At 43.5% G+C, this 14,035-nt stretch overlaps 1 protein-coding gene across 1 annotated transcript; it reads left to right on the top strand.

The window, feature by feature from the left end:
- The first annotated feature begins 334 nt into the window (after positions 1-334).
- LOC141273113 (uncharacterized) lies at positions 335-13,298 on the top strand. The gene is made up of 6 exons (XM_073684517.1): positions 335-445; positions 740-776; positions 1,657-1,760; positions 3,476-3,572; positions 3,747-3,773; positions 12,016-13,298. Exons 2-6 carry the CDS (start codon positions 752-754, stop codon positions 12,807-12,809), a joined length of 1,047 nt encoding a protein of 348 aa, XP_073540618.1. The 5' UTR covers positions 335-445; positions 740-751; the 3' UTR covers positions 12,810-13,298.
- The last annotated feature ends 737 nt before the right edge of the window (positions 13,299-14,035 follow it).

Raw genomic sequence — 14,035 nt, 5'->3', positions numbered from 1 at the left:
CATGCAAAAAACCGCTTGACAAACGCTTCTACCTGGCAGGAAAAACGCATGTAAAATCCGCATGTATAATCAACATGCCAGGGAGAAGCGGAAAAATCTGCAGCATTTCTGCATCGTGAGCACATAGCCGTAGTATGTGCCCAGCAGACACTGACAATGTGAATACAACCCACTAAAAAATGCATACGGAACGGCTCAGAGAGCGGTAAACGCAACACGCATCATGTGACCTACAGGATCGCTGCGTTGCCGCACGCCCTCTTGTGGCAGCACTTTGGAGTTCCGAGAACTTGAGAATGAGAACTACATTTCCCAGCGTCCGTAGGCTATAGGATGTGACGTCACCGCAGGCACGTCTGCTGACATCCGGCTACTCTGGCTGACGCATAGGTGGCTGCTGTGGGAGCAGCAGGCTGCAGGCTCTGGGCAGGCTGGGTGCTGGGAGGTGTGTGCTGCCTATACTGGCCCTCTGTCTGCTGTCTACTCTGCCTCCACTATCCTCATAGCAGCTTAGAGCTTGGAGCTGGCTCCTTGTCACCTCTATTGGTGGGCTGATGCCTGGCAGTGACAGTGGTAGCAGTGCCATGTGAGACGCATGCCATCTTACCAGCATTTGTCTGCTGCAGCTTTGGCACAACTCCAGTGTTAATGAGTGGTGCCATAAAGGCCTGGTAGGGAAGTGCTGGCAGGGTGTTCTCAGTACTGGCATGGCTCTAATGATTCACTGTCTCATCCACAGGCCTCTCAGAAGATGCAGGAGCAGCGGCTGGCAGCAGGTAAGCTCTTATCTGCTGCTGTAGATGGAGGAGCAAGTGCAGCTTTAGCCAGTTGTGATTGGGCATGGGTGTAATAAGTGGCATATTGTATGTCTCAGCCTAGTGGTACCAGTCAGGTCTCCGGATGCTCCTACCCGCCCCAATCCTTTACAGACAGGTCTCTGACTATGTGCACGCTCAGGGGAGACCTGTCAGTCTTGGGGAGCGGCGAAGACATCAGTCAAGACAATCCCTGTTTCTTTAATACAGGCATATTACATGGCAGTCTAATACACTGGGTTGCTGGAATGAGATGCACCTAATTCATTAAAGGGGTTGAGATACAAGTCTGCAGTTACTCTACTTGACACTGTGCGCTGTTAGGGTCGTCCAAGCAGGTGTGTGACCTCAAGTACGCAATGAGCATCCTCCCTGCCACATTCTGACTAGACGTGCCCAACCTCGCCCTGTACACTTGTATTAAGTGAGACCGCGCACATCTAGTCAGCACGTGACCACATGTATGTAAATGGCTTCCTTGCAGTCATGCGCCTGCTCATTACCAGACCCAAAAACACAGAAAATGCAGAAATTTGATTGAATAAAATACACAAGTGATACAGAATCTTCTCCCACGAGCCTATAGATCTCAGCTTTGCTCTACACCGTGCATTTATAAAGCGATAGGTTCCCTATATAGAATGCTTTTGGCAAAAAGGGATTGTGTGATCTTTTCACTATATATTTGAGACCACCACCACACAGTGTATGTTGCTTTTGTCAAGTTTCTGTGTTCCTGAGTTTAATTGATTGAGATAGAAATGTTAGTGCATCTAAATTACAGGTCAATGTGTCCATAAAGGGTTTAGTAAATGTGAGTTTAATCTCATGGTTATTACAGAGGAATCCAGTAGTTCTGATACACCAGAGAGAACTCCTACGTCGCCCAGCCCTCAGTCTTTAATCATTAAAGCGGAAAATGAAGATTCCTTGATAGATGAGCAGGTACTGTGTAGTAAAAACAATGGCTTGGTGTAATAAATGGCTAGTGAAACTTTGCTGTTTTTATTTCCTGATTGCAGATTTTTTATCTTTTCTATACATGATTATGGAGGTTGCCATCTTGCCTGAGCTGCTGTAACCAACATTTAGGGATATGGTTTGCAACCACTACACGGACCATAGACTGCAATATACAGGCTCTGACTAAAGGCCTCACTCGTCCGATTTTTCCACGTACGAAAAAATGGACTGATTTTATTCTGATCAGACCTTGATCAGAGATTGAACAGTGTGCCCAATTGTCATCTCCTTTTCTCTTGCGTGTGGTCAGATTTTATTTTATTTTTTTACTGACCCATTGCCTTGCTCATTTGATTCGACATTCTGATCAAAATCGGACACGTCTCCTTGATATTTTGCGGTAAATTCTAGATAAATCACGGACATGTAAATGGCCCCATAGACAGCGCACGTGCATGTGATGATCTGTGAAAATCACAGAGCGCTCGTACGAGAAAAGCGGACTTGTGAATGATCCCCAAGGCCTTGTTCACATGTCAGTTTTTCTCTGACGAGTGCTATTCGTGTGTTTCTTGCATGGCACTTATATGTATGATAGTGAATGAGACAGTTCACATACTGTTCTGATCAAGATGTCCAATCTCGATCTGAGTGTTGGATGAAAATCAGCAATGCATGTCTGTGGAAAAACTCGAATAGCACTCAGATGCCATCCATGTCTGGTCCCATTTTCACGGATTATTAGAGTGAATAAGTGGAGAAACTCCTTTCTTAAAAAAAAAAAAAAAAAAAAAAAAAACAGATGAAAATCACTGACAAGTGTATAACACTTAAAGGATAATTTTCTTGGCATGTTTTGTGACCTGAGCAGAGGTTATTGTGCAGAGAGCAGTAGGAAGGGAGCTGTGACCACCACCTTCTGTCTATAGTGGATCCTGTGTTATCTCTAAATGGATTTCTCTGTGATGATATGAAGGTGATTTCTATAGAACCGGAAGCTTCCACCTAAAATTATTGGCCATTTAGAAAATATAATACATTTAGGAATTTTATTTTTAGGATTTTGTTTCGGTCATATAGCTGCTATTTGACAAAAAATATAATATATGTATATGTGTAATCTCCCAACTAAGTTTAAAAGAACAACCTTGATTCAAAATACGTCATTTTTTATGATAAAAAGAGGGCCCGTTGACTTTATTTTGCCATTCCTGTTTCAATAATTCCTTGTGATCACTTTCGTTTTCATGTTGGAGCTTATTTCTTCTAGCTTCACATAACGTGACAGCTAGGTGTTACCAGTCCCTTTGTAGCTGTGTTTAGGCACAACCCCCCCTGTATTGTTAAAGGGGTTTTCCCAAGAACAAAAGTTCAGTTTAAAAATTGTCTGTGTCTGACCATGTACGGATCATACCACAGCTCCTGGCCAGGGGAGGATACAGACATTACAGCAGGGGATCACAGCTGATTCTTTCTGTGAGGTAAAACATTTCACTGCCTATTTTTAAACAATATTTAACCTCACAAAATGAATCCCTGTGCTGTAATGTCTGTATTGTCTTGTGCTTCCTCCCCTGCCCAGGAGCTGTGGTATGTTCCGTACACGGTCAGACACAGACAATTTTTAAACGGAACATTTGTTCTTGGGAAAAGCCCTTTAAGGATGTTGACCTCACAATGTGCTTTTTGATCTGTAGGCAGCACATTGGTGCGATGATGCGTCTACGCAGACAGAGGACATCCTGCGAGTGAAAGAGGAGGAATTTGATGATTTACCAATCGATAGCAATGCTGGTAACTAGAAATCATATTATGCTCCCCATATAGTGCTCTCCCATAAGACCTATATTTAATGTATGACCTAGACCAATATTTGACTATAATGTGCACTAGTTATACACCACCCCACCGTACATAACGTGCTGTATGGGTAAAGCATAGTCAATGTGTTTCTCTATTTCACTGCAGGAAGTAATTGGCTGGGATACGGAACCGGTAAGTGAAGATTATCCCATACACTTCTCTCTCTCCTGTAGGGAGTATCTTCCTTATGGCAATCTCAGACGTATGAGGTGCATTTTGTGCCTGTACTGCAGCCACAATCCATCTTAGCTGGTGGGCTCATGTTCCAAGCTAAACTCATAATCCCATCAGAACTGCAGTTGGGCCAGGATTTGTGGTCTGTATAACTTTACTTGCTTCCGCACTGGGTTGTTTAGTAATGTGTGGGTTGTAGTGAATGTGATCAGACTGACGATTCTCAGTCTTATCTAATTAAGGAAAATCTGTCAGCAGGATTTCATGGAAGCAAGAAAGAGAGATCCAACTCCACAGACATGTCCGTAGAGCTAGATCTCTCTTCCATGCTTCCAGTTTGGATGTTTTTGGCAGTTACACTATCCGTGCTCTGGACAGGCCTGGATTCAGACATTTCTGGTGAGCTGGACTTTGGGGGATTTCCTACCTCGAATTATTTATATGTTCAGGTAGCTCTTTCAATGACAACTCCAGCAGTACCTTTTATATAGCCAGTCTGTTCCTCCGTAACTGAGAAATCAGCGTTTGAATTGATATACAAATAAGACTGCAAATCTGAAGCCTTTGGCACTCCAGCTCTATACCCCACCCAGCGCAGCTTCCTTCTGTTTGACTACTCCTTTGCCTGAAGTCACATAGCTAAATCAAGCAGCAGCGGTGCTGGGCTGCCTCCTGCTGGAGTGACAGAGGCTTCAGATCTACCAGAGCACTTCAGCCTCATTTTCATATCAATTCAAAAGTTGATTTCTCAATAATGGAGGAACGGACTGGTCCAACAAAACCTTTATATGGCGTTTCTTTGAAAGAGATACATGTGCATATAAATAGTTTGGGAGATGAAGTCCTGCTGATAAATTGGTTTTAAGGCTGTGTGCCGGCTATGATTTTTTTAAGCTTTTCCGCAGTGGCAATTCCGCTGCAGAAACGCTTAAAAAACGCTTGGTAGAAGGTCTGCAATGTTCCCCAATGATAATCCGCATGTGCTGTGCACATACTGCAGAAACGCTTATAAAACGCATGGTAGAAGGTCTGTAATGTTCCCCAATGATAATCCGCATGTGCTCTGCACATACTGCAGAAACGCTTATAAAACGCATGGTAGAAGGTCTGCAATGTTCCCCAATGATAATCCGCATGTGCTGTGTACATACTGCAGAAACGCTTATAAAACGCATGGTAGAAGGTCTGTAATGTTCCCCAATGATAATCCCCATGTGCTGTGCACATACTGCAGAAACGCTTATAAAACGCATGGTAGAAGGTCTGCAATGTTCCCCAATGATAATCCGCATGTGCTGTGCACATACTGCAGAAACGCTTATAAAACGCATGGTAGAAGGTCTGTAATGTTCCCCAATGATAATCCCCATGTGCTGTGCACATACTGCAGAAACGCTTATAAAACGCATGGTAGAAGGTCTGCAATGTTCCCCAATGATAATCCGCATGTGCTGTGCACATACTGCAGAAACGCTTATAAAACGCATGGTAGAAGGTCTGTAATGTTCCCCAATGATAATCCCCATGTGCTGTGCACATACTGCAGAAACGCTTATAAAACGCATGGTAGAAGGTCTGCAATGTTCCCCAATGATAATCCGCATGTGCTGTGCACATACTGCAGAAACGCTTATAAAACGCATGGTAGAAGGTCTGTAATGTTCCCCAATGATAATCCCCATGTGCTGTGCACATACTGCAGAAACGCTTATAAAACGCATGGTAGAAGGTCTGTAATGTTCCCCAATGATAATCCACATGTGCTGTGCACATACTGCAGAAACGCTTATAAAACGCATGGTAGAAGGTCTGCAATGTTCCCCAATGATAATCCGCATGTGCTGTGCACATACTGCAGAAACGCTTATAAAACGCATGGTAGAAGGTCTGTAATGTTCCCCAATGATAATCCGCATGTGCTGTGCACATACTGCAGAAACGCTTATAAAACGCATGGTAGAAGGTCTGCAATGTTCCCCAATGATAATCCGCATGTGCTGTGCACATACTGCAGAAACGCTTATAAAACGCATGGTAGAAGGTCTGCAATGTTCCCCAATGATAATCCCCATGTGCTGTGTACATACTGCAGAAACGCTTATAAAACGCTTGGTAGAAGGTCTGCAATGTTCCCCAATTATAATCCCCATGTGCTGTGCACATACTGCAGAAACGCTTATAAAACGCATGGTAGAAGGTCTGTAATGTTCCCCAATGATAATCCGCATGTGCTGTGCACATACTGCAGAAACGCTTATAAAACGCATGGTAGAAGGCCTGTAATGTTCCCCAATGATAATCCGCATGTGCTGTGCACATACTGCAGAAACGCTTATAAAACGCATGGTAGAAGGTCTGCAATGTTCCCCAATGATAATCCGCATGTGCTGTGCACATACTGCAGAAACGCTTATAAAACGCATGGTAGAAGGTCTGTAATGTTCCCCAATGATAATCCACATGTGCTGTGCACATACTGCAGAAACGCTTATAAAACGCTTGGTAGAAGGTCTGTAATGTTCCCCAATGATAATCCACATGTGCTGTGTACATACTGCAGAAACGCTTATAAAACGCATGGTAGAAGGTCTGCAATGTTCCCCAATGATAATCCGCATGTGCTGTGCACATACTGCAGAAACGCTTATAAAACGCATGGTAGAAGGTCTGTAATGTTCCCCAATGATAATCCGCATGTGCTGTGCACATACTGCAGAAACGCTTATAAAACGCATGGTAGAAGGTCTGTAATGTTCCCCAATGATAATCCGCATGTGCTGTGCACATACTGCAGAAACGCTTATAAAACGCTTGGTAGAAGGTCTGTAATGTTCCCCAATGATAATCCCCATGTGCTGTGCACATACTGCAGAAACGCTTATAAAACGCATGGTAGAAGGTCTGCAATGTTCCCCAATGATAATCCGCATGTGCTGTGCACATACTGCAGAAACGCTTATAAAACGCATGGTAGAAGGTCTGCAATGTTCCCCAATGATAATCCCCATGTGCTGTGCACATACTGCAGAAACGCTTATAAAACGCATGGTAGAAGGTCTGTAATGTTCCCCAATGATAATCCCCATGTGCTGTGCACATACTGCAGAAACGCTTATAAAACGCATGGTAGAAGGTCTGCAATGTTCCCCAATGATAATCCCCATGTGCTGTGCACATACTGCAGAAACGCTTATAAAACGCATGGTAGAAGGTCTGTAATGTTCCCCAATGATAATCCGCATGTGCTGTGCACATACTGCAGAAACGCTTATAAAACGCATGGTAGAAGGTCTGTAATGTTCCCCAATGATAATCCACATGTGCTGTGCACATACTGCAGAAACGCTTATAAAACGCATGGTAGAAGGTCTGTAATGTTCCCCAATGATAATCCGCATGTGCTGCGCACATGCTGCGGAAATTTCCACTGTGGATTATCATTGCGATTATCATTGTGGAAAAATCTGCAGCACTACCAATTATTTTGCAGAAGCGCTGCGTTTTCGCCGCCATTGACTTGCATTGGGCCCCATGTCATCCGCATCACTTGATCTGTACATGCGGATAAGATGCTTTTCAATGTGCGGATGATACCTGGGTTTGAAGAAGAGGAGACTCTCCTCCGGACCCGGGTACCATAGAACCTGTAAAAAAAAAAAAGAAAAAAAAAGAGAATAAAATAAAAATAAATATTATACTTACCTTCTGATGGCCCCTGGTCTCCTTGTCTTGGCTTGCCTACAGCTCGCGGTGGACTCAAGGACCTGCCGTGACGTCCTTTAGTCATGTGACGGCAAGCCAAAGCAAGGACACCGGGGGCTATCAGAAGGTTTTTTTTTTACCATTCTTTCGGTCACACAATATAAATCTATGCCGGTTACATGGATTTATATAGTGTGACCAAGTTGTCAAGCACTTTCCAAGTGATGCTAAAATCGCTTGGAAAGCGCTTGACAACCCGCATGCGAAAATGCAAGTGAAGAACGCTTCACTTCCGCATGTCCCTGGCAGGAAAAACACATGTACAATCCGCATGTACAATCCGCATGTACAATCCGCATGCGTTTTTTCTGCCTGGGAGATGCAGAAACGCTCAGGAAAAAATCCAGAGCATTTCTGCATCGTGGGCACACAGCCTAAAGGAAAATATCCGAACACCTGGAAAAAAAACATAGGGTATATAGCATTTTCTCTTAAATATTTACTTGTAAGTCTTTCTTCAAGCTGCAGACAGTCATAGTGTGTTCAATACAAATATATATAATTTTTTTTTTTTTTTTTTTTACAGCATTTTGTTTTTTATTTATTTTTCTCCATTTACCTTATTTTGCAGACTATAAGACTTACATTAGGTAGACATTGCATAATAGGAAAAACATATTGACAATTAAAACTTATCTAGCAGAGTATAGAATTGCAGGTGTCAATGTCACTAATTTTAATGCTCCAGCTTAGAATGGCTAGGTAATAGCTCTATTGTTACTGTTTCTCTCCAGCATTATACACATGCAGCTCTGCCACACACAGGCGCGCACCCGCAGAGCTCTGAATGTGGTTGAATTTTGACAATTTTGCAGAACGTTGTAAAAGACTTATTGCCAGTTATCACAAACGCTTGATTGTAGTTGTTGCTGCTAAGGGTGGCCCAACCAGACTTAAGCCCCCGTCTCACATAGCGATATCGCTGCTGAGTCACGGTTTTGGTGACTCACCAGCGACCTCACCAGCGATGTCGCTATGTGTGACACTTTGCAACGATCAGGCCCCTGCTGTGAGGTCGCTGATCGTTGCAAAGTGTCCTGGACCATTTTTTGGTCGTTGGCCTCCCTCTGGCCAGCACACATCGCTGTGTGTGACCAGCGGGACCAACGATCTGGCTGGTAACTGGTAAACATCGGGTTACTAGGGGCACGCGCGCACTTAGTAACCCGCTGTTTACTATGGATACCACTCTGCTACGGTGCGCGGAGGCTCCCGCGCACCGTAGCAGAGTGGTATCCATGGTAAACAGCGGGTTACTAGGGGCACACGCGCACTTAGTAACCCGATGTTTACCATAGTTACCAGCCTGCTCCTGCTTGCAGCAGGCTGGTAACGGGAGCAGGACATCGTGGAACGATTCTTTCCACGATATCGCTGCTCCCCTGATCGCTGGTGAGCCTGCCTGTTTGACAGCTCACCAGCGATGTATTAGCGATGCAGCAACGATCCCTGACAGGTCGTATCGTTGTCGGGATCGCTGCTGCATCGCTTAGTGTGACGGGGCCCTTAGGGGTGCAGCAGTTGTGACACAATACCGGGTTCTTAAATACAGCATAAAGCAGAGCTGAGAAAGAGAGCCTGGTGGGGACTGTTATCTATGTACATTGTGTATTGACAGTGAACTGCTTATCACAAAAGGAGGTGTGATCTCACTACTATAGACCAGGCAATGATAATGACAAGGTAAAAAAACAGCAGACTGCCCGATAAGTGACACATGATGAAATCTGTTTTTTAACCTCTACCTCGTGCCGTCCACAGATTACATAGCAAAAACCTGTTGACTAAATCCCTTTAAATAAAAATAAAAAATACGCAAGTTTATCTGTGTCATCTTACACACCTGAGGAATCATATTTTCATGTTATATAGCAGAGCTTTGCGAGTGTGCATGCCTTCAGGATTTTTTGTTAGACTGCAAAATTCATGGTTCCATTTAGCACAGCAAGTCCACTGCAAGTCTTCCAGGTCCTGAAGTAGCAAAACAGCCCCAGACCATCACACTATTCCCACCATATTTTACTGTTGGTATGATGATCCTTTTCTGAAATGCTGTTACTTCTACGCGAGATGTAATGGGACATACACATACCTCACAACTTTTGAAGAAAAGAAAGAGGGACAGATCATGCGGCGCGCTTACCAAATTTTGGCCACACTCGAATCCACGCCCATTTACCATTTCTTTCTCCCCTGGCAGGAGGCGTTGTCAGATGGGCGCTGGTAATGAGGGTCATTTAGCAGACGCCTGAGACTGCAGGGTGCAGACCCAAATCCAGGACTGTCCACTATATCTGAGACAGTTGGGACTAGAGATGAGCTGATAGATTCCCAGGTCTCTGGTCCAGCATCCAGGTCAGTGTTACCTGGCGGCTGGACAGGAGGCCGTGAATCTCTAATGTTCCGGCGGCTTTTGATCACCCAGGGCAGCGCGACGTCATCTGTGCATCCTACTCATCTCTAGTTGGGACCAGTGGATTATTTTTTTGTACCTTCATTCACAGTCGGAGGCACCAGAACCTTCTCATCTTTATGTACCTTCACTAGACGACATCTTGCTTTTTTGCAAGGCCGTGTTCACATTTCCCAATCTTGGTATGCATGGCCCCCTCATCCCCAATCCTGGTATGCATGGCTCCCCTATCCTGGTATACTTGGCCCCCCATCACTGCACACATGAAAAAATAAACACTTCTACTCACCTTCCTTCCCTCTGCTCCAGCGCTGCATCCTGTTCTGCCTGCAGCTCACCTCAGCATCTGAGCAGCGCATGACGTCACTGCAATGCGCCCTCAGATGCCGAGGTGAACTGGGGAGATAGTCACTCTTCTCCACGCCGGGACTATGGGCGTGAAGAGGAGTGAATAGTCATTCTCCTTAATAGCGCACACTGTCAGCGCAGTCACAACTCCTGCTGCGGTTCAGCCATCCTGTGTGCCCGCTACTAAAGAGAATGAATATTCACTATTCTCCACGCCCATGGGCGTGGAGAGGAGTGAATATTCATACTTTGTAATAGTGGGCACAGAGGATCGCTGAGCTGCAGCAGGAAGCGGGCAGCTGCAGCTACAGTGTGCGCTATTAAGGAAAATTAATATTCACTCCACTCCCATGGGTGTGGAGAAGAGTGAATATTAATTTTCTTTAGCAGCAGGCAAACGTGGCAGCTGCCGGCTACTACCTGTGCCCGCTGCTCCACTGCCGCAACCACCCTCCACAGCCAGATTGCATAGCTCCCAACCTGAATGTATAGAAGCTGAGAGAGAACAGCTGAGCCGTGACGGGACGCGGGACTGAGCCCTGAAAGTGGGACAGTCCTGACGAAAACGGGACGGCTTGGAGCTATGCATACACCTTCCAAAAAGTTCAACTTTTGTCTCGTCAGTCCACAGAGTATTCACCCAAAAGTCTTGGCAATCATCAAGATATTTTCTGGCAAAACTGAGACGAGTCTTTATGTGCTTTTCATCTGAGACCTTTGCTATGCATGCCATTTTTGCCCAGTCTCTTTCTTATGGTTGAGTCATGAACACTGACCTTAACTGAGGCAAGTGAGGCCTGCAGTTCTTTGGATGTTGTTGTGGGGTCTTTGGTAACTTCTTGGATGCGTCGTCGCTGCGCTGTTGAGGTAATATTGGTCAGCCGGCCACTCCTGGGAAGGTTCACCACTGTTCCATGTTTTTCCATTAGTGGATAATGGTTCTCACTGTGGTTCGCTGGAGTCCCAAAGCTTTAGAAATTTCTTTATAACCTTTTCCAGACTGATAGATCTCATTACTTTGTTTCTCATTTGTTGCTGAATTTCTTTGGATTGCAGCATGAAATTTAGCTTTTGAGAATCTTTTGGTCTACTTCACTGCTTTCTTGTTTGAGAACAGGTGTAGCAGTAATCAGGCCTGTGTGTGGCTAGGGAAATGGTACTCTGCTTCCCAAAGATGTGAGAAACCACAGTTTAATTTATGTTTTAAGGGAGGGAGGGATCACTTTTTCACACAGGGTCCTGTAGGTTTGGATTTCTTTTTCCCTTAATAATAAAGACCTTCATTTAAAAACTAAAAAACTGCATTTTGTGTTTGCTGTGTTATCTGGAAGGGGGAAACACTTTTTACACACACACTTATATTTGTACTACGATATAGTATGGGCAGCAATCCGCTGACAGTATAGTAGTGTTATTTATGACACTGTGGGTATTACACCTTGGTAAAGTCACCACTTTTATTTTGAATTATTGGTAATTAAGCCCAGAACCCTCCTCAATTTTTGGGTTTGCATCCACTAGCATTTGAAGGGAGAAAACATTGCTCCCTCCTTGAGAGATAAATACATGCTTTCCAGTTGTGTTCTATGTCAAAAGAAAGTACACAAAATACAGATACTGGTGATGGCCCCAACAGAGACCCTATAATGTACAATAATGTTACTCTTTTTCTTAAAGGTGTTTTACCCGATGAAGATCTTCCTAAAAAAGTATATTGTCCACCAGCAAAGCCCAGTCAGAAAAACTGGGAAACAGATGAATACGGACAGTCTACGACGACAGTCAAGCAATTTATTTGTTCAGAGTGTGGTAAGGGTTTTAGCCTCTATTCTTATCTGACGAAGCACCAGAGGTCTCATTCTGGGGAGAAACCATTTTCCTGCACCCTTTGTGGTAAATGTTTTGCTTACAAACCCAGTCTTGTTACTCATCAACGGGTTCACACTGGAGAAAAGCCTTTTTCTTGTACTGAATGTGGAAAACTCTTTGTCAGCAAGTTCAACCTCAAAGCACATGAAAAAGTTCACACTGGGGAGAAGCCGGTCGAATGTCCAGCCTGTGGAAGATGTTTTAGCAATAATCCAGCCCTTGTTAAACATCTGAGAATACACACAGGTGAGAAGCCTTTCACTTGTACTGAATGCGGGAAAGTCTTCGCCAGCCGGTCATGTCTTAACGCGCATCTTGTCCTTCACACTGGAGAAAGACCTTATGTCTGTGGTGAATGTGGAAAAGCTTTTGCCAATCAATCCAACCTTATTTCTCATAGGATAATACACACAGGACAAAAGCCTTATGTGTGCCCAGTATGTGGACGGGGTTTTGCCAATCAGTCCAATCTTGCAAAACATAAGTTAACACACACTGATGACAAACCATTTGTATGTGTAGAATGTGGAAATGTATTCTCTAGAAAAGATGGCCTTTCCAAACATTACGAGAGAATACACAAAAAAAAATTAGAATTTTGAGTACAGTTATAAATTTATTTCTGAGAAGAAATCAGCATAAACCGGCGGAAATAAAATGGAAAATATGTATAAATAAATATGTATATATTTGTATTGGAAATGGACTTTTCTAGATTTATATGTATGAACCATGGAAGCTCATACAAAATTAAAAGGATGATGGTAGCCAATAATAAGTATTTTATCACAGTATTCCTTGCTAAGACAACAAATATAGCAGATAGTTTTTAATTTGCCCTGTATATTGGCAACTTATATAACATACGACAATATTTCATGGTATTTGCTGTATGCAGTATAATTAGTAATTTTCTATACCTTGTTTGTTAATGTAGAAAGCAGGATCCTTTCACAATCAGTCTGTAGGGACACAGTCTAATGAATCATGTCTGAATAATGTAAATAGCTATATGTTCCTGTAAACATGAACTGTGCAAGTCATTGCATTATAAAAGTGTAAATAAATGGAAAAATAAAATGAGTTTATTAAAACTTGTACTGTTATTTTCTGTATGGGGTCCTGCTTTAGGTCAGAACAGTTTTTTTTACTGAGTCCTGTAAGTTACATGATGATAGGGTCTTATTGGATGGAACATGTTTTTCCAGTGAATCACATAGATGCTCCTTCAGATTAGGATCTCTCAACTCTTTCAACATTTTCAACGCTTTGACGTGTTCATTTAACTAATTCTGGAACAATTTTTGCAGTTTGACAGGAGCCAGTGCTAGGAGGAAGTACAGTTACCATAATAAAATATACTTGGTCTGCAATAATGTTTGGGTAGGTGAAATGTGTAAAAGTAACATCTACATAAATGCCAGGACTTTTTTACAGCAATGTGTGCTACAGTAGCTCTTCTGTGAAATGGGCCCAGGTAACCTACCCTTCTCTCACCAAATGCATCAGGGAGCCTTGGTCACCTATGACCCTGCTGTTCTTTCACATACCACAATTCCTCAAAAGACTTGCTGTTGCAAAGAGACTTTGACAGATTCCCTTAGCCATCACACTGGTCTTTATCACATTTGCTCAGATCCTTACACTTGCCCCTTTTTTTCTTGTTTTCAGTACATCAGCTTAAAAAATGGACTGTCCCACCTTAACTTGTGCCATTTTGATGAGAGAATTAATGACATTCACTTCACCTGCCAGTTGTTTATACCAGCTTCCCGACTCCCAATATATAGCTCCTGCAGATGCTGACTGTATAAATACAGTTAGCACC

Source organism: Phyllobates terribilis, unplaced genomic scaffold (assembly GCF_046119375.1).
Source record: "Phyllobates terribilis strain yellow unplaced genomic scaffold, ASM4611937v1 Scaffold_5__5_contigs__length_657084704, whole genome shotgun sequence".
NCBI classification, from domain to species: Eukaryota; Metazoa; Chordata; class Amphibia; order Anura; family Dendrobatidae; genus Phyllobates; species Phyllobates terribilis.
Note: the sequence above shows the minus strand (reverse complement) of the source record. Positions and strands in the feature narration are given on the sequence as shown.

Bases quoted from the DNA above. Each gene is read 5' to 3' on its own strand.
- LOC141273113 (XM_073684517.1), top strand. From the start codon at position 752: ATGCAGGAGCAGCGGCTGGCAGCAG. The intron at 777-1,656 runs GTAAGCTCTTAT...TGGTTATTACAG, and splicing joins GGAGCAGCGGCTGGCAGCAG to AGGAATCCAGTAGTTCTGAT. The intron at 1,761-3,475 runs GTACTGTGTAGT...TTTGATCTGTAG, and splicing joins ATTCCTTGATAGATGAGCAG to GCAGCACATTGGTGCGATGA.